The sequence below is a fragment of the Rhyacophila brunnea genome, unplaced genomic scaffold, assembly GCF_057557595.1.
Source record: "Rhyacophila brunnea isolate RB1 unplaced genomic scaffold, BYU_Rbru_1.0 scaffold_12, whole genome shotgun sequence".
Classification (NCBI taxonomy): domain Eukaryota; kingdom Metazoa; phylum Arthropoda; class Insecta; order Trichoptera; family Rhyacophilidae; genus Rhyacophila; species Rhyacophila brunnea.
In genome coordinates this window covers 31,145,157-31,167,778 of record NW_028232774.1, presented here as the reverse complement: position 1 = coordinate 31,167,778, position 22,622 = coordinate 31,145,157, and the positions used below count along the sequence as shown (strand labels likewise).

The 22,622-nt window shown below is 31.8% G+C and overlaps 1 protein-coding gene across 1 annotated transcript in view; it reads left to right on the top strand.

Moving 5' to 3' along the window:
* LOC147078061 (paired box protein Pax-6-like) overlaps positions 1–22,622 on the top strand; it is a 154,654-nt gene that overhangs the window by 70,178 nt on the left and 61,854 nt on the right. The window contains exons 4-5 of the mRNA XM_085940103.1: positions 933–1,055; positions 2,143–2,257. Of these exons, the coding sequence (XP_085796229.1) occupies positions 933–1,055; positions 2,143–2,257 (238 nt within the window). The remainder of the gene's footprint in view (positions 1–932; positions 1,056–2,142; positions 2,258–22,622) is intronic.

The window sequence follows — 22,622 nt, the reverse complement described above, 5'->3', positions numbered from 1 at the left end:
GAATACGTTACATTCTTAAATCCTGTGAATTATTCGTTGAATAAAAAATAGTTAATTATAAATCATTAGCAAGTTCAAGTAAGTTACAACAAAAAATCTTGGAGTAATCCGTGACGTCGGATTGTAATTTCAGTAATACCTACTTTGATTTAAAATACAAAAGCCGATCGCCAATAGTAGATCAAATTGGAAAGTCCTTCAGAGAGTATTAACACATTGACTGCTGACTAGATAATTACTTTTTAATTACCACATTTAAGTAGCATGCTAATTATATCGAATGGCCAGCTTAATCGTTACGCGCTGATCATTAGTTAAAATTTGTCGCAATTAAGTATGGCGCCTTTAGCATAGTGGTATATGTGCGTGGACGCGAAACCAGAGAGATGCAGGTTCGATCACTGCTTACTTTTTTCAAAAAAGATTTTTTCTATTGATTATAATGTATTTTCTCAGAAATGTTTTCAAAATTATGTGTGTTAAATAAATATAGGTACTTTTAAAAAAATAATTTATACCGAGACTTCAAGTCGCACCCATCGAATTTCATGGACTGTAGACCAACATATCATTCGAGGTATGGAGCTGAAATTTTACGGATACTAGTACTCAATCTCTTTATAAAATTGTACCATTTTGACGTTCTTCCAGGATCGATTGTGTACATAATATTTAACTTTTAAATCTGTATATTTTATTATTACGTGGTTGCATTTACAAGATATTACATTTTAGAGGATTTGCAATAATTCTTGTTAATATAAGAGGAAATTTGGAAGAGAGATAGCTACAGCTTTCGGTGCTTTTCTGTCATTGGTACAGTTTCACTTAGAAAATGTCTTCAACATTACTAATCTACCTAAGTGAATACATAAATGCGTGGTTATGTTATGACATTGACTAGCAATTATTATTTGTATCATTTGTTCCAGGTATCATCAATAAATCGGGTTTTGCGGAATTTAGCAGCACAGAAAGAAAAACAATCACACTCACCTCCCGCTGGATCACCTGGCGGCGCTGTATACGACAAACTTAGACTACTAAATGGACAGGTAATTTTAAATGTATATCAAATGAATACATGTATTAATTAAGGCGCTTAGTACCAAAAACATAAAAACTGAAAATTGTATAGAAAAATGTTCTACATACCAACGCCAATAACTTCAACTATAGTCTAAGTTCCTCAAGCAAGTCAAAAAATACAGCAAAATAATTAAACCTGTCGACGTTGTAAGTCCGTTGGCGTGTTTTATTTATAATGGTGTAAGTAGCATTGCAGTGGTCAACGGCATTCAATATAAAATAGCTGACGATGGTGTGTTGATACTTGCGAGTTCTTAATACCTAAAATTATAGAAGCTGCCGTGATTGCTTCACACTGTAAAACTACATTTTTCAAAAGGTCTGCTTCATGAAATTTTACTGCAATGACTCGGTATTTTGTAACTACAGGCAATACTACTTTTTGGTACTTAGAGCCTTATTTAATACACGTATTCAAATGTAATACATTAACACTTCTTACCTACCTAATTCTCTAGTATTTGAAGCATATTGTTATCTCAAAAACGATCAAACTGCTGGAGACAGTCCTCACATATACCTAGTAAGAAAGTTAATACCAATCATTCATCCCACCATTTGTTTATTTAAGAACCGACATGAATAATGTATACTAAACTTTGTCAGTCAAGTGTATTTATTTTCATTGAATTAAGACTACAATGTGTAAATAGTGTTTGTTAGTTTTTAAAATTCAATTGAATCCTGCCTCATCCAAGTCATAGTCAAAAGATATTCATTTATCTATAAAATATCGAAAATTGTGCCATTAAGCTATACATAATTTAAGATATTTTATAGGTGGAAGAATATTTTTTATAGATTATGGCTGCGTATAGGCAGGGCTTAATAAATTTTAAAAACTATCCAGCACCATCTACAAATAGTATTCTTTGTTCAATGAAAACAAATAAAATTAATATGACTGACAAAGCTTAGTGTATACTATTTATGTCAAGTCTTAACATTCTATCCCCTGCCACTCTTATGTACGTTATAGGTAATCTTTGATTACGAACGAACATCTCCAAAATGTTAATAATTATTAAGACTGATAATCATATTATATTTTAGGGCGCAGGATGGACTCGAGCTCCTTGGTACCCAGCAGCCAGATCGCCTTTTCTTCCAGCCCTAAGTCCTGGGCCACCTACGCACCTCATTCCTGATCTACCATCAGCTAAAAAATGTAAGTCATATTTTAAGATTATGTTAGACAACATTGACGTATTGTTTGCTTACTACGTCTTATATAATATAGTTTTACATTTTCCGAGAATATAAGTTCTGACCTTCTGCGAAAATAACCCTATAACACAACTTTACTACCAACTTAAACAGATGCATACTTGTACACGTCTCCAGAAACTTGTACGTATGCAGTTCGCTGTATCACACTTCACCGTGAAATGTTGTATCGGAAATATATGGCCGTATATTAAAAACCGTCCAACCTCTTTGGATCGTATAGTACTGACATAAAATGCATATCTAAATAAAATACGGTACTTGCCGGTTTATACTTTACAGGAAGCCAGCAGCAAACAAATTTTGAAAAAAGCCGATATACTGGATTATTTGTCAGGTGAGGTTAGATTTTCATTCTTGAATTCGTGAATTTTGCCAAAATCGGCTATGAAAATTGAATTAATGTTCATATTGAATCTAATAAAATTGGAGACCGTATAGTATACGGTCACCATTTTCCGGTAAGAAAGCTCACGGTGAATTGTTTTACGTACAATTATTTACATGTTACCACTTGTACATACACTGATATTATTCGATGCCATCACTGTCATCTTCAATGTTAATTATTTTGAGTACTTTAACTTTGAAGTCGAACCGTATCATTGTATGCAGACGCGTCGTTCGGTGTTGTAAAATATTTTAATGTTTTCGACGTTGAAATTAATTATATCGTCCCGACTCGCCACATAATATAAAACCATACACATACACAATAGTTACTAATCAGATATGACAGTATTTATATGTAACGGTTAACTATAACATCAAAGTCTTACAAATATTGCTGTATACATTTTTTGAATGCATAATTTAGTAGAACTTCATAATTGAAAGATCTCTAATTGTAGCAAAAATCGATATTTATTATTTAAGCTCATGTTCTGACCATAAGCTTCCGTTTTAAAATGGAATTTTTGTGAATATCCTGTGATGAAAAAAAGATATAAAAGAAATAAAAGGTTTTTCATATGAAAAAGTCAAACAGCGCAGGCAGTGTGGATAGGCATTTTGCGTTACGGGTATAAATGGATTCACGAGAAGTAATCACTGTTTGAAATACATGTTATCCAAATGTATCGTCACTACTGATAGAATGACATTGTATTAATTAAGTACATAAAAGAGTATACCTACGTTTTATAACATTGCACTTTTTTGCACTCTTTACTATACTGATATGCCTCTTTGCCTGATTACCTCGCATACAATTAGATCAAGTGATATTAACTTACTTACTTTACTTACTATAGTAATAAATACATAGACAGATAATATATATCGTCACTGTTCTGGCAAAAGACACTAATTCGAAAAAATTACATATTGAGTTAGTTATACCAAAATGTTCCTTTTTTCAAACTTTACCGTCTGGAAACCTTCTTAATAAATAAACAGTCTTTATTTTAAAGTCATCCTTTTTACGATTACTTAATAAACTCACATGATAGAGCATTTCAAACATTTTAACAACTTCAAAGTCAAATTACTCAAAACTAGTATTCTCCAGTTAGTGTGTTCTGCCAGAACAAAGACGATATATAAAAAAATATTTTTAGAATATTATATTACATCAATTTCATCCTTGAGCCGGAGTGCAAAGTTATGAAGCATATTATACTCTACAATAACTTCGTTCTTATTTCACATTATTTAGTACTAATTTCGTCCACTTTAATGGGACATTGTCAACTGTTACTATTCTTCTATATCCATGTATAAGTATAATAAAGCTTAGAAAAAATGCATTACGGACAGGATAAATGTAAGCTGTTGTTAAATTTGTAATGTCTCTTCAACTTTAATAATTTCTAAATTATCACAATATTCGATTGAATTAAAATACTTAACGTATTATAATAAAATAAAACAATCATAATATATGATATTTTTCACTATTTTTTTCTATGGCGTTGTGATTTTCTTTTAAAATATCAATACTCGATAGTCCATGGGATTAAACATAGTGATGGCAAGGCAGAAAGAACGTAAAATACAACAGCATAGCTATTTGTATAGTCTTGAATCCAACCTGTAAAAAAACGCGTACTATTATTTTATTATTTATTCGATTTAATGTTATAATCTCTGTCAGAAAAATTCCATAAATGCATGTCAACAAAAAAAAAATCTTAAAATAATTTTCATGACTTGCCATATATTTTATAAGAATACGTGTATTAATTAAGGCGCTAAGTACCAAATTAATAAAAACTGACATTTTTATAGAAAAATATTCTACATACCAACGCCAATAACTTCAACTATAGTCTAAGTGCCTCAAGCAAGTCAAAAAAACACAGCAAAATAATTAAACCTGTCGACGTTATATGTCCGTTGGCATGTTTTATGTATAATGGTGTAAGTAGCACTGCAGTGGCCAACTGCATTCAATATAAAATAGCTGACGATGGTGTGTTGACACTTGCGAGTTCTTAATACCTAAAATTATAGAAGCTGCCGTGATTGCTTCACACTGTAAAACTACATTTTTCAAAAGGTCTGCTTCATGAAATTTTACTGCAATGACTCGGTATTTTGTAACTACAGGCAATACTACTTTTTGGTACTTAGAGCCTTATTTAATACACGTATTCATTAATCATCAGCCTGAATCAATTTCCGCTGTATGACTGCATCTGCAATGTAATTTTACTCTTCTCGGTCCTGTGAATTGCGTTGCTATGTTTGCAAGAACCAAATAACTCTAATGACTTAATTCATTTTTGTCCTTTCCATACTTGCATATTGCAGATTTAAATAACACGTTAATTATATATAATGGCCAAGTACTCCTTTTAGATACCTGTAGGTCGGCTGTTTTTGGAATAATATAAACCATTTTTTAAATAAAAAAGTACGCAGTGAGAAAATAACTTTTATTTAAGTTAGAAGAATGACAATGAGGGAGTGTGGTGGATGCCTGCCAGTTTTGATACTGGATACTAGATCACAGCTAGGGATTCCAATCCCAGGATCCCGGGATCCCGAGCTATTTTCGATACCTATGAATCCCGGGATTGATAAACATAATCCCGGGATTGACTTTTTTATCAATTTTTATGGAAAATAAAATAAAAGCGAAAATATAACAGAAAAAATACTTTTAATAAAAAATAACTACATTAGAAATAAACTGAGTTTGAATGAAGTTTGATTTAAACCCATGTGTAGGTTGCCGATTCATTTTATTTTTTCACATAAATTATTAAAAATGGAAAGATTGGAAAAAACAATGCTTCGCACTTTTAACAAAGTAATTCCACCATGATATCATACGTTTTACGGCAGTTTCATATTTGGCCGACTAATTAGATTTATGAAGCGGAAAGGCCATAAGTACGCCATGATTATTTGCTTTACTATTTTAAATCTCGCTAATCCATTCATTAAGTCTTTACTATCAGAAACAGCAATCTCCTATTAAATTCACATTATTATTTATATTACAATATTATTTACTCCATTAAACTTTTGTATTTCCAAGATTGAACGTATACAATATTAACAATAAATGTCTTAAATAGTATAAATTATACTAGATTTATTTTTGACCGATTTTATCAATGTTATTTGTAAATATAAAAATTTTATATTAACAATGGAAAAAATGCCAATCTCGGGACCAGAAATTGTAATCCCGAAATCTCAGGATCAGAATTTTGGCACGGGATTGGATTCCCTAATCACTGCCTACTTATAGTTGGATATGCCTGAACTGATTATTTCTCCAGATAAAACGATTCTTTTTTTATTTATTAAAAAAATACTCATCTTCTGTTGAAAACATTATAGATACGTACCGGTAGTTACCGTCAGGAACATTAGCGGAGCCGCTCGGCTGGAAGATTTAATTTTCATTTTTATTCTTTGAAACATTCTTTGACGGGGATCCCCCTCTGCCGCGCTCTCTCTACGTTATATCTCTGCGTAGCGATCGTCAAGCTTTTAATCGATTTTATTCACCAGTATAACAACACATCAAGAATGTTTATATTGTATAAAAAAGATTTAACTTTTTAACCTGGGCATAATTATTTGGACATTAACAGTTTATCACGAGTGGGTCAGTATTTAAACTAAACGACTATACTTACTAAAAGAAAAAGGTAATAAGTCAAAAATTACTACGTTTTTTTTCTTGTCTTTTTTGGTGCCGTTACCTATCAAAGATTAGCAACCAACTTGCAGTACACATCCTTATACTGGGTCTGTCGTATCAGATCCCCGACGTCGTGGACATTGAGCCACTTATGAAAGTTGTGTAGCCAAGAGAATCTGCTTCCCTCTATTTTCCCTGCAATTATAAGTTTAACTAAATCATACTTGTCATTTTGAAAATATGGCCGAAGTATGCAACTTTTATATACTTTTATGAGCAATATTTTCTGTTTTGTTTTATTTGTTCATCTTTAAACGTCATCATTGGTAATGTAGTTCTACGTAGTATCAAAACCAGGAAACTACAGTACCTCGGCCACATTATGAGAGGACAAAAGTACAGCAACTTGTCATTCAAGGAAAGATCAATGGTAAGCGTAGCAGAGGACGGCGCCGCATTTCGTGGCTTAAGAACCTTCGTGATTGCTACGATTGCAGCTCCACTTAAGTATTCCGGGTAGCAGACGACAAATCTAAGATCGCCTTAATGGTGGCCGACCTTCTATAGGGGATGGCACAATAAGAAGAAGAATTGATAATGTGATCAGACAAGGATATATTCTTGGTACGCTGATATACCAATTGATACTTGTTATGGAAGCCAAAAGATGTGGGGAAGCTTCTATGTTTCTGCTTTCTTCTTATTTTGAATGTGAGGTATCATTTACGCATTATTATATTATGGTAATTTTGGCATAAATTCACTTACTTATTATTCTCAAAAATTTTCATAGTGTTTCACAAAATGTTAAGCAATCCGTCCCAATCATTTGGCTTATTGGTATTAGGTGATACATGGAAACATGGAAACCCTCTAAATGAGAATACAACCACGCAATACAACAAACCTTGCATCTATCCCAGAGTTCAGTGGGATTTCTTTCTTTGGAGGAGGCCTTCACCCGAAGAGGGGTTCTTACAAAACAAACAAACAAACAAACCAAAATATTATTTAGTTACAAATACAAAAATATATACTATATAAACGTTACATAGCACTGTTTAATATATAAACATTATTTATCAGTATTATATACAAAATAAAAATCTTAATATATATATATATATATGTATTATACAAAAATATAAAAATATACTTAGATAAAATATAAAAAAATCATAGATAGATAGATATATATATATATATATATATAACAGATATAATTATGGGTTATATATACATTAGATATAGTCAATTCACTGTCATTTACTTTTTATCTGTAAGAAATAAAAAGGTTTTTTTTTTATTTATTTTTTATCGAGGGCTAGACACGTACCCTATTGCTCGACATGACGGAGTAGATTACTAGATTACTCGGTAGTGTCATCGGCGTATCTTTTTAATATTCGCACTTATACAGATTTTATGTAAATTAATTTATTAAAAAAAACAATATCGTATATAAATAACATAAATATTAAAATTTATCTGAGAAAATACGGGATCAGTAAGTACCGCATTATGAGCTATTTATGTGAGCGATATATTTATGAGCTTTATCAAGTAGTCGTATGTTTATAGCCAAATAAATGTTTCATACTAGTATAGTACATAATATATTTTTTAAATGCTGACATTAAAATATAACTAAGTTTTAGCGTCTACGCTCAATTATTCGTGGCGGTCATTTTTTTGTGATTTAGCATATTAACTAAATTTAATAACAGGTTTGCAATCTCAGAAACGAAATGAAAAACAAAGTCGCAATTTTTCTCCTCGGAAAACGTTTAACATTTAGAAAAAGTTGAAAAACATATAGTCTACTTACTTCAAAGTTTTTTCGCATACCTTTTTTTTTGAAAAAAAAAGCTCACAAAAGATTTTTTGCTCTTCATTGGCAAGGAAGTGAAAAGATTATTTTACGTTATGTTCTCAATTAATCTTTGAAACAAGCTTTCGTTTTAAGTTTTACAATACGCCGTTTATTAGTTACATAAACTATGTTGAAGGTCTAGTTGTCTATAAAGAAAAAAACTGACTACAGAGAATAGCTTTAATAATGTAAAACAAATTTAAAAAATAAAGACGTAAAATTTAAAAGCTTTAAAACTGTGTTTATAACATTACATTAAACGTAAATACATAGTGGTAGTTTTCCATTTCTCCAAATTCTCATTCACACCCTTTTCGATTATCAACTCGAATTTTATCAAACTATTTTATTGTCTTTCACACATATGTGATTTTCTTTGACTCAGATCGACATTCCAGAAGATTTTAAAGGGGGCCTCGATACAGCTCAAACAAGTCATACAATTAATAAATTAAACCAAAATCATCAAAATTCAAACTAAATGGGAACATTTAAAATATGAATAATTAAAGCATAACAAAACTTCTGCAAAATAACTCATAGGGACCCATAATATAACCAATCAAACATACGTACTAGTACATAAAAAATAAAGAACTAATATTATTATGTGATACTGTTATCCTCAATAATGATAATTATTTTTAATGAAAGTGTAGTTAATATTTTCTTTTGTGGGCGATGGTGGGCTCAATGTCAGGCGGTGCGTCGGTCTTCCATGTTACTACTTTCATGTTATTTTAAACATGGACATTTCAAATTATATATTTAATATCTGTAAATATTTCTCACACTTAAATAATAAAATCAATTAGGCTGATTCAAGGACTCCGGCACGGATACAGGATCTGCTGGTAGCTTTATAGTGGGTCTAGGACGATTTGACACCGGACAACTGGACGCCACGCAATTTGAAAATAAATAGACGTTAGCTACTTATAGGTATTATTATTTATATATAAATTATTATTTATTATGATTTAATAGTTGGTGAGAATTTAAATATGCACACGTAAACAATGTTTTAATCGTGAATATGTTGAATTCCCAACGAAAAAAGAGTATTTTTATTTTTATATAAAGCCTTAGGCATAGTGATTCTCAATCCGCAATAAAAAAACATTATGGTAAGAGAAAAATGACTTAAAACTACTAACTAGTAAATAGAAACTGATTAAAATTTCTCGTCAACGTTCTGTTTACGTGTCTACGACGGTGCGGCATCCAATCGTCCTGGCGTCCAGTTGTCCCATTCCCCTTTATAGTGTAATCGTGGACTATTTCGACTAAAACTATTTAACTTTGGTGTTGAATCCACTCATCTCTCTATGCCTATCATTTGCAGATACCACAATATGAAAAAATAAATTACTGCATAATAATGAATATTCTTTTCAGAATAAAAAAAATATAAACCATTTAAGGGGTCGTCCATATATGACGACACAGCAATGACTGGCGAGGAGAGACAGTCTGATATAATGTGATTATTCGTGACGAAGGGTATAGGAGGGTTGTATAAAAGATGTCACAAAATCAACATTTATTTGAGAAAACACTATTTTCTGAGAATAAAATATTCCTTGGAAACATTATACATAAAATGTTTGAGGCTTTCGCGGTTGTTTTTATCGTAGTTAATTTTTTTGGGTTTACTCAGTGTGTCCTTCTTCCTTCTTTACTCGACGTTTCGGGCTCATTGCAGAGGCCATTATCAAGAGATGATATGTTTTATGATGAAAATGTAGTGTAGGTATATGAATGTAAACGTTGCTCTAAGAATATCAAAAGAAGACGTCGAAACGTCGAGTAAAGAAGGAAGAAGGACACATATTTGCAAAAATATTTTAAAACTCAATGTAAAATTATTTGCTTATCAATGCATTCCACGCATAAGAATAAAATTGACAAATATTTTTTCGTTAGGTACATTACATATTAAATAATATAGATACTGACGGTAGAATATGCATCTGTAGAAGTTTTTTACGAATTTATACAAAAAACAGTATTGAATATTTTCCTTTATATTTTCAAAACGATTGTAGCGTGAAAATCCTTTCGGATTTTCCTCGCATTGCCTGTGTTTTCCTCTCTTTGACGGAAAATAATTCTAGCTTTGATTTCATTTTGTATCTGCGGTAGGCGTCTACTAGATGATTACAAAGTAATCAGTACTCTAGATTTGTGATTTTATAATAATTTGAAAAAAATAGATTGTACCTGTTCCATATGTATTTAAAACTATTTTATTAATAAAATAATATTTCTTCGTTCAGCTGTTTATTACTGTGACCGTATTGTGCAATATCTAACATTCATATATTATAACAATTTTAATTACATACCAGTTGTTATTATGATAGCAACGTATTTATATTGTAGCTACAGCAACCATAAAAAGCTGCATATGCATACGTGTGATTAGGGATTGCAATACCGGTATCCCAGTACATATTTTTCGATACCGAAATACCGGTTTTAAAAATCAGACAATACCGATATTTTCGGTAGTGAAAATCGATATAAAATGTATTAATTAATGAGTAAAGTGAGCAATATTTGGTTGTACTTCTTACGGTATAAGTAAAGAAGTTGCTAAATGCTAAATGTAAAAAGTGTAATAAAACATTAGGTGGAATTACCAGTGGGACACATACACATCGAAGAACGTTTCTTCAAGAAGATCATTCAAATAAGAAATTGCCTATAGTTCAACTAAATACTATATTTATAAATATTTGTAAACATCAGCATATACCATATCTTACCTATACCTACAGTCGAACTTGGTTATTACGAGGAAGATGGGACCGACCGAATTTGCTCGTTATAAGCGTTACTCGTTATATCAGAGAAAAGGTGTTTTTAAATGAGCGGTCACATAACACAAAGAGTCGCAATTCAAACAAAAATACACAATTAGAATTTTTCCCCGAAACAAGCATGGCAATCATAAACTATAAAAAAAGTTGTTTATTGTTATGAACGCTAGGTACCTACTGACTTCACAAACCTTGGATTTTTTTACTTATTTCAACCATATGCGTGGATACTTTTTCAATATTGTCGGCGAAAACACCAATTAGGTAGGTACTTCGACACTTAACTAGTGTCATAAACGTAATGCAATCCTGGCGGAATCCTGTCCGGTCGGATTTTATTGCTTAGTATCGAAATGTTTTTAAACGACAGTTTTAAGAAAATTTTTGACTATTTTAGCTCGGTATATCCGATAAGTTGCTCATTATAACAGTGAATAGATGTATTGAGAAAATCATAAACTAAAATGTCAACGAATGCTTCCTCATCCCTACATCCGAGATCTCGCTATATCCGTGATCGTAATAACCGAGTTCGACTGAATTTTAAAATTTACATAATATATGTAGGTACTTATTTAGATATTTTTTCTATAAAATATTAATATTTTAAAGAGATTTTATATATTGGTTTCCGTTTTTTATATTTTTTTCCGAATACCAGTATTGGTATTTTCATTCGGTATTGCAATCCCTACGTGTGATTGCAAATGCAACTATTTGCATACGATTTAATGCCAAAAGGCTGCGGGTTTGATGGATTTATTCCAGCGGGCGGTTTTGCGGTCCCGTTTATTGACATTGAGGGCGGTTTTGTGGCGGACGACCGGACGTGTGGGCGGACGAATTGGGCGGATCGGAAACTCGCGTACGTGGTGTCTCCCCTCCGCCACCTAGTGGACGCATACAACTGATGTAAATGTAGCTTTATTATTGTGACATTTTGAATTTTGTACATTCACACTGTCAATTTTGTCAAATTCAAAGTTTTACTCTATTGTACCATTTTAAACTTTGAATTAAAGTAACACATTGCGTTTAAATTAAGTTCAATTATATTAAGGTTGCTTCGCAGTGGCGAAGGGTGGAGGTAGGCTGTGAACATCCGCCATAAATAGTGCGCACTAAACTTTGTCAGCCATACGTACTTGTTTTTATTGAAATAATACTACAATTTACAGATGGTGTTGGTTAGTTTTTAAAATTCAATTAAACCCTACGAAAACAAAGACATAATACGTCATAATAGTCAAAAAATAACCGTCTATCTATAAAATATCTAAAATTATCCAATTAAATCATACATGGCCTTAAATATTTTATATATATTTTATATTTATATATAAGTACAATAATATGTTTTAATCTATTATGATTTGTGTTAGGGCAGTACTATAATTTTAAGTAAATGAACCGACAATATGCGTAATATGTAATCATAATCCAACGTAAAACAAATAAGTATGAATGAAAAAGTGTGCATAATTTTGTCATATCGCCCATCATATATCAACACTATTGTGGTTTGCCTGCCTAAAGGTTTAATCGATTTTTTAAAACTAACCAACATCATCTATAAATTGTTGTTTCATTTCAATAAAAACAAATACGTATGACTAACAAAGTATAATGTGCACTATTTATGGCGGATCGTAACAGCCTACCTGAAGCCTTCGCCACCGATACAGATACATAATGAAGAAATAAACTAACGGTAAACATTTTGAGATTAGAGTATCTAATCGAATATTATAGGTAAACAGAAAGAAAAATAATATTTAAAGTAAACTGAAATAATCAAAAAACTAAGATAATATTCATTTGATATTATTACAAATTGATCACTGTCTAAAAACGGTGTATTTTACCACGTTTTTATTAGCTCGTATTCTTGTTTGTCCGGTACAGATTTTTTCTTGTTTGTTAAAGATTTTTAACTAAATTCCCGACTAGCTTGACATTTGAAACTTTTGGAATATATCAGAACACGACGACAATGCATTCTTTTAATACTTTTGGCCATCTTTAAGCAGAATTGAATACATTTTCAGTTAATTCCGTTTTGTATGTTTCGGAAAATAATCGTTAAAAGTAATATTTACTACTCACTATTATTGATTGCTTAGTGGGTCCTAGCAACTAAATTATTAATATATACGTGCGTTACTATAGAAATCAATATGAAATGTCAAAATGACATTTCTGTATTCTATAATATTTATTCAGTATTTCTATGAAGTAGAATAAAAAGTTTTTATTAATACATAGAATTGTCAAGTTTATATGATTTAAAACAGAAAATTTAAAAACGTGATATATAAAAAGTTCTTTTTATCTTGTAATTGTAACCTCTGTCCAACATTCAATTTTCGCCACTTGACCGCAGTCAACTTAATAAAATGAAATGGCTAAAAATCTAATTAAGTATAATTATTTTTATTTCTTCAAACATTAAAAATCTCTCAGCAGGGTTGATGTTAATATGGTGTAAGTAGACCGACCATAAGCAACATATTGCATTGTTTCGGCGCGCGTTCGTGCTAGGGTTGGGCGGTATGTGCATAATTTGCCCTAGGCCTGCTCCGGTTCTACTGCGTGTATCGGACACGGCCCAAGGCATACCGAAATGATCAAAGGGACGAATCAGGCAATACCAGTGACAGTGCGTAGTAATCTGAAATGATGAATTAATTAATAATATTATATTTACACAAACACAGTGTAATTATTAGTCTATGCTAGTAATAATAGGTATACAATACAATTAAAGCATTTATTAGATAATGATTTCAAAATAATATCATTTCAATTATTATACTACTATTAAAAAAAAACTGGCGCAGCATACTTATATAGACAACATTGTTCGTGCTCATCTAGTAAAGCTTATTTCTCATTTTTTTTTCAAAAAATAATATAAAACGTCTTGAAAATGAAATTTCATCGTGACACGAGAAGATAAAGTGCTCACCTATTACAAGTACCTATGGTGGTAAGATAGTATGCGGATAGAGGAGCGTGCCTAAATCCAAATGTTATTGATCACGCGAACTTAGTCGTAGCTAATAATAAAATTAAATCATAAATACGTAAAGTGTACAGATATCAACGGTGGAGTGGTGAGGTGGGATTAGAAAAGCGCGTGTCTAGGTCCAACCGTTGAATATCTCATTGATTCTTTTTTAGGATAATTAATAACGATGTCCTTGCTTTTTTGTACAAGGTGGTTGTTAGTAATTTTGGACAATCACAAACACCCAGGCTTTGAGAAAAACACATAAATATTGTGTCCTCTCCGGGAATCGAACCCAGAACTCTCGGGTGGAAGGCAAGGGTCTTACGCACTGCACCACGAAGCCGCCTCTACGATTAGTATTATGGGAAGTTAGTATTGCGATTTGACGCAACATAAATATTTGGATACCTCCCATTGTCTACCCACTATAATAAAACTAATATATTAACTAATAAATTTAATAAAACGCAATTTTTTTGTAGTACTTATTCCACTTTTAATCAATAGATTAGGACCGGTTTCCACTGAGGCGGATGAAACCGGTCCTAATCTATTGATTAAAAGTGGAATAAGTGCTACAAAAAAATTGCGTTTTATTAAATAAAAACAACAATATAATGCAGTTCCACCATGAATTACACACTGCACCACGACAACAGCCTTTATCTAATTGATAAAAAATGTCTATTTTATCATTCTATAGGTATACCTGTCTAATTATTTTTCCCTACCCATGCCATGCGTTTGAAGTCGCAGGCTATCGGTAAACTATAATATTATAAGTAGTGTATTATCATTAAATTATATTCTGCAAAGTTAAAATTGAACTTCCACTGCTAATGTGATTGATAATAGGTATCTACTTCATTTAATATTTATAGTCGGGTCCGACCAAACAAATTTTCTGTACTAATTTACATCTACCAATTTTATATTATAGTAATTATATACGGTTACTTAATTCATACATAACTTATCGGTGAGACTTGAGGTTACAAACGCTCTTTTGGCCGGAAAATAAACAGACTTGGGAAGTTACATTTTGAATCGAATCGTGTTCATGTTAGCAAAGCAAACTGATATTTTCAGGTACCATATGAATTCGGAAGCGGCGTTAAAACGGCGCGGATTTCAACTAAAATTAATCACATTTGCAATAATACGTCATTTCATATGTGTTACCGATACAATATTTTTACCATGGTAACAGTGCATACAATGTGCAACTGTGTTTTGTGCATGGCAGTTTTTGTGCAGCTAAACGGTATCTCGCTTTAGAAATTATTTCTCTTCGTCTTTTTCAGTCACCAATTCAGTTTTGAATACAAAACCATCTACACACATACCAAACGTTAACAATCTCATAAGATATTGATTTTATTCTTCTTTAATAGCTCTGTAGCATAAATCGAACCTAGCGTCCACAATATTTGCCTCCACATTACTATAGTGTTTATTTATTTCTTTAATTATCACAATGTTTATATTATTATAAAAGAATAATATGTGTTTTTGAAAGCTGATCTGAACTGAAAAAGATTCATTTTTCTTGCCTAAAACGAATGGCTGCAATTAGAGGAGTTGCCTTTTAAGTATGCTATCAATTTGTGCGTGTGTGTGTGTGTATGTACATATCGTCTTTTATATATTTTAAGCTCTGTCGAGGCTGAGTTGTCAAGAGATAATCGCAATCAATTCAATTAAAACTTCATATATTATATTTAAGTTAAAATTATTATGTCAATAGAGCAGAATATTTTAAAACTCATGTGCCGCCCTTGAACTTCTGTGGTAACTGCAAATAATCCGTAATCTGTTTAATATAAATGTTGCAATATGAAAACAAAGGGGATTTAAAAGATAATTGCTATGTCAATACTGCCAACATTTCTTTTGTGATAATAATTATATGGTTTCTTTATGTTTTGCATTTGAGGTTGTGTTTATTAGTTTTGATCCTTAAAATTTTACGGAATTTCTATATTTTGACTCGTAATGTAACATACAGCATTGATATAGCAGATCCCTCAGTTAAATTATCAATATTCTGACCTTCAAAAATATATACAAACAGTATATTAAGAAGTAATATTAAGAAAAGTGGGACCTAATAAATGGCTCTATCCTATCGTTGAAAACAATATATTGATGAATGCATGTTTCAATAGTTTCATGACACCTACAAGCGGCTAGGTACCTAAACATTTTAAATGATTATTTTTAATAGACATACTTACCAACCTAAAATACATTTGCATGCATGGCGTGAATATACTTACCGATTTACTGTGTCCAGAATCTTATCATTCCCCTCCAAAATTGTATCGGTGATCACCTTGTCATTCACCTTCAGTAAATAGGACTACTATTTACTACATTATGGTAGAAAACTTTTTTTTTCTTTCTCGACCATGTCTGATCTTAACAAGATCATATTATGGGCCTCCACGGGGTGGAGGTTAGTATTAATAGATTTTGTTTTTACGAGAAATGGTTGTCAGCCACTTACTCAACCTATTAGGTCCATACTCTGACTCATACACAAATTGAAAAACAATATGTGTACTTGCCGTACCCAGGATTCGAACCTGGGACCCACGACGCTATCGGTCGACGCTTAAGCCGTTATCGTATTATCGTCTTTTATTCAATAAACGAAAACCTCGCCTATATTATATATATTTTGCGGCACACCGATTGAGAATTCTTGCTTTAGACGACTAATAGGTATATAATTATGTTTTATTATGTGATAAACAGCATGTCCCTATTATAATTACTTTCCCACCTGTAAGCTCGCTTCATTTCTGAGTTCCCTGCGCTTCACCTTAGATCACCTGTATCAAGAGGAAATATAATTAGATTTTATTATTATTATTACATTAGTTCCCGCCAAAACTTGGCGCGTAAATACACCAAAACTTCCATAATATACAATATCTTAATCCAAAGTTTTGGCGGGAGATTGGCTTTCGTTCCGGGCGCAGTTACTTGGCAATCTACTTACAACTACAAGTTTCAAATGTGCTTCAAACTATTCCAAAGTACACGTGCTTGGGTTTGGGAAGTATTCAGTAGCTTATAAGATATGAGTCTGGTACCATGGTACATCATATTTATTATATTTCATATTACCAAGAATATAATCCAAAAATAACATACCTACTTACTTTTATTTTGTTTTATGTATGATTCCATGACTAATATGAACATTATTTAAATAATCAAAAGAAATAACAACACAATTATTTATACTAGCGGAGCCAGTTGTCCTCGCTAGACATTAGATTCGTATTGGCATCTTAATCACATAGTGGTGGATTTTAACATAACAATTAAACAAATCTAATAATAATGATATGCTTTGACAAAACTTGTGGTGCTTGATTATTCACTGTAAATTTGATTAAAGATGGCAGCACGGTTTTTGATTTAGGGTGGACTTTTGCTCAGTTTGTCAGTCAAGTCAGTTTTATGTGATTTTTTTGCTGATTTGTCTATTATTTTTGTTGTTATTATCCGGACCCCTCCAAGTAAATTATGTAAATAACATGTTAATTGTTCTTCTCTTTTGCCAGGACCTCATGACTGAGGATCGTGAGCAATATGGTCTTCCTGTCAAATACCTTTCTCAACGGGTTGGCTCCACTCTTCTAGGCAGTCAATGACTCGCAAGGCCCACATCACCTGAAGACCCGTGGCACTCATGAATACAATGTTTGCTTTAATATTCAGATGCGGCCTGTCTAAAGGATAAGACAGCGGGTACCAGACATAGAAACTAACAATTATGATTGTTAAAACATGCGCATTCGATAGCCATTTGGATAGATTCAATGTGTGGAGTGTCTGGGTATGAATAATATATCTGAAAAAGTGTGATAGTCTAGGGTTGAAGTGGCGAGAATCTATAAATAGTAGACGGGGTAAATTTGGAAGTCAATGGCACTTGGTTGATTTATTCCTACCCTTTACCGTCACTTTAAAAATCAATACAAAATATTATGGATAATTTTTCAAACCAAAACCATTTTCCTGCTATAAATATTACGTGTACATTATGTGTATCATATATTCTCAAGCCTTAGCTTAGAAATTATTACAATGGAATATTTCGATATCATTTCAAAATGATGTTAACACTGTACTCTCCTATAATAATGGATGGAATAATGGCAAATAATATTATTACGGCCACAAACAATTTCATACGCGAACATCATTATCAATTAGAATCAAGTATCAGCAGTGCATAGTCAGCATTAATGTCCTCGTTTTTCATCCCTTATGGACCGAATTCATTATCCAGTTAAAATGATTTACAACTTTCAACCCCCACGAGTTACGACTAGGGCTGCCACCCAATTCTGTTTTAAAAAACTGTAACAATATTAACAGAATAATAAAATTATCATCTGAAAGCAGGTGTAGTTTAAGTTGAAAAAAAAATACTTTTGAAAAAAAGCCATATCGACTGTTTAATCTGCAAACCATTTGGGCAAATTGTTCAGGAAGGAGAAAAAACTTAATAATTTAACTATAAAGCGGAATTTAACAATTCCAAAAATACACTTGGAAAATTATTTTTTTTACAAATAAGCTGCACAATGAATTAATCAACTATTTTAGCTTCCTTTTTATATATAAATAAATTTTATATAAAGAGCGGAGTTGTCCCATTTACGATATTGGAAATTTGACACCTGCAGTTTGCTGTTTTGTGTGAAGAACGATAACGCATTTATTTATAGGTTTAAGAATTTGAAATTGTGTGTGAGCATAGAAAACATGCTTTATAAAAAATGCCATTAAATTCTCATTTTTGGTCAAAAGTGCAGTTAGATGGTTTGCAGCGCTCGAAATATCTAAATTTATAAAAATATTTTTTTTAAATAAATATGTAAGATTTTGTGTTATATGGCCTATCTGGCTCAGATGGTTAAATTATTTTTTCCACGTGACCAATCTATAATTTTTCCGATTTCATGAACCGGAACGGCGCTCCGGTCCATTTCGAGCCCTGGATTTTAGGTTCTTGATAGTAATAATAGAGTAGGGGTTATCACTTCAAAAGGTGACTTGGTCTAGAAAGATATAATTATTCAGTTTCAAAATTAAAATTCTGGTAAAATAACTATTGTTATATCGTAATACTGTATGTCGGTTTATCGCACGGGCAAAATTTTCACAAGGAGGGCTCCAAATTTGTCAGCAATTCAGGCCTACGCGTAACTAAAACGACAGATATTGTATGTTTCACGGAAATTCTCTAATCGTTTAATCGTTAGTAGATTTAATTTTGTTTGTCTGCTGAAGATAGTCAAGAATAAATAATAAATTAAATAAGTAGGTGTCTAACAAATTTTCATAAGATTTGATACTAAAAATTAACGGGGATGCCTGCCTAATGGCAACATTTTGCTTGTGGATGTCACTGAAACTATCAAAACATTTTTATAAAAAAACCTAAATTAATTAATTTTATATAACTATTAATAAAACTTTCCACCCCTAGATACGATTCTGCGAATAACCGTAGAGGGTAGATTTAGCGCTAAACATCCCTTAGAAGCGTACACCTAGTATTACACCCTCCGGGCCACTTTTCGGCTAACATGTTTGACTATACAAAACGCTGTAGCAGCGATAATAAACACTTGAATTATTAGTGATACTAATGTGAGGTTAAGGGTAGCATTTCACCACTCAAACATAAAAACACTGTTATGCTGAATGTATTTAAAATTAAATCACACAATGTAGTAATCTTATTAATTGTCTGTTTTTAAATTGTAATAATATTCATTATAAACCCAAAAGTATAAAAATATGTAAATTCTAATAATCATACCGATTACATATAAAAAATGATAGGTAAAAGTCGGACGGAGTTGAATTCATACTTAAATCTTTCACCACCCGAATGAGTGTTCTAATCCATATTTGTACCGATCCGTTTATGACTTATTCATATTACCTAATTCTAATAAATCCGTCATTCGAAGTGTTTTTGAATTTCCTGAATGGTAGAGCAACCAACAATGTAATTAATCAAAAAAATGTCAATGCCAACACGATAGGTGTCGTCCGATGTTATTAATTTATTAATGATGTAGTTGCAGTTTGGAATAATTATAATCATTTCATAAATACATAAAATTTAAATATGTTAGATTATTATTGAAAATACTTACTTTTACAACATACAGATTTAAATAATCCTAGAAAAGTTTTCACTTGTTCCAGAACTCTTATATCTTCTGTGTGTGTATTCAATAGACACCAGAGTCTAGTGACTAGACCGTAGCTAAGCATACGTATACGTAGTACATACGTATATAAGTCACCTCTATTCTTTGAAATCTGAAATCGCTTTGTATCTGATCTTGGGCTGATTATATTATGTACGTTATCAATGAGGAGGCTTTAAGCGAAAAACTGTACGTATGCAGTTTGCCGTATCACAGTTTACCGTGAGATGTTGCATCAAAAACCAATAGTCGTATAGCATTGATATTAAATTCATGTATAAATAAATCACTTCAAAAATACGTTTGTATGAAAAACGACAGTGATAAAGGGGAAAGACAGAAAAAAATCGATAGGTAAGTAATTTAGAAATACAATCATATCGTATGTGGATATATAAAATTATGAATAATTCAAAAATAGGTAAGCGAGTATGTACATTTATTATGAAATTGACTGTTAGTGTGGATCTAAAATTTCATTATAATATTTGTGGTTTTTGATTGTAAGGTACAAGGGATAATATTTTATTTTATTACTAACAAATCTCCCTTACAACATAAATGATACTTGTAATTTAGTAATAATTAGTTTAACCTTTTTAAAGCTTCACTTTCATATATTTAGGCTTTGTTATTTAACGAACGGTTTCTTCGACATCTTTGATCTCAAATTTAAATTGTCAACATTGAAAATATCTTTCGTTTTTAATATTCATAATAATAAAGACTTCATAAAATTGACACAAACGAATCATCCTCCAAATTATTTATGATACCTTTATTTTTATTTACTGTGCGATTGGCAAAGGAACTTCTAGAGGAGGGTAAAATGAAACCTAAACACAGGGTCGTGGGGTGCTTAAGCGAAACCGGGGTTCATCTACTTACACAAATGTAGACACGACGATACACGGGGTCAAACGAAACGAATCCTATTGTATCTACATTATTAGACATACATACACGACAATATTTTTATACTTAATTTCATTTTACAAAGATTTCACACCTACGTTTCGTTTGTTTTACAATCATGGCCACCTACCGAAGATATTTCTTAATAACTTTTTCTCCACGAGAAATAATTGGTAACCATTTACTTAACTTATTAGCAGGGCTCGAAATGAACCGGAGCGCAACAAAACGCAGCTCCGATTCATGAAATCTCCGAGAGTGTTGCTCCGTCTCGTATAAAAATTAAGTTGACCATCTGAGCTAGGGAGTAAATATTAAAACATAAACTGTAACACACTTATTTTTACAAGATATACATGAAATTACATAAATGAGTTGCCTAGAGTCAAACTAACATATTCAAAAAATCGAGTTTTGAGATAATCGCAAAAAACCACCAGAACATTGTTTTTTTGTAATTAAAAGAAGAGTATTGAACTCCCTTGAATATGAATGAGTGAGTGAGATGATTTACACTATTTAAAAAAAGTTGATGCACACTATGATAAATAAAACCCTGATTGGTTAGAAAGGTCTTGATGACAGAAATCACATTATTCATTAAAAAATGTGAATTATGACACCAACAGTCAACTTTGTCAACAATTTTCACATACTTTAAAGTGACTTTTGATAGCCTACTATGTTTATTTATATATATGCATGTGTTTAGAATCACTTAGTATATTTAATTCAAAAATGACAAAAGTGCAAAATGTGAGTTATGACTCTGGGCGACTCAAATATGGTAATATTTTCGGAAAATTATCAAACGCTTCAGTTCGTGAAATCTTCCATTTCGAGCGCTGCGTATTAGGTCCATGGTCTAAGTCCAAACATTCATTAAAAAAACAACATATGGATTTATCAGATTCGAAACTCCGACCCACAGTTTCAGAAGTAGATATTCAGCCAAGTCTATTCACTATTAATTGTCATTATCTTTTCTCTGATGAGTCTCATATAATAGTATACTCTAATTTAATTAAGCCTAAAAGTATGATTATTATTGTTATGAATTCTTGTAATATGAGAGCAGATCCGTCATTTGATTCTCGTTTGTATGTTGTCCCCACTAATAATGTCAAGCAGAGGATGTGAACCCAAAGTGACGTGCTAACTCGGCGTATCCCTTTTATTTATTGGCTTAGCCACGCTAATAAAACGTTACAGATCGAATCGCATTTACATCGGTGTTGATTCCTAAAATTATTTACTATTTTTATGTTTCGAAGCAGTGTGATAATTTTAAGTCAGGCGCCCACACAAGGGTGGGGAAGGCTTCAGG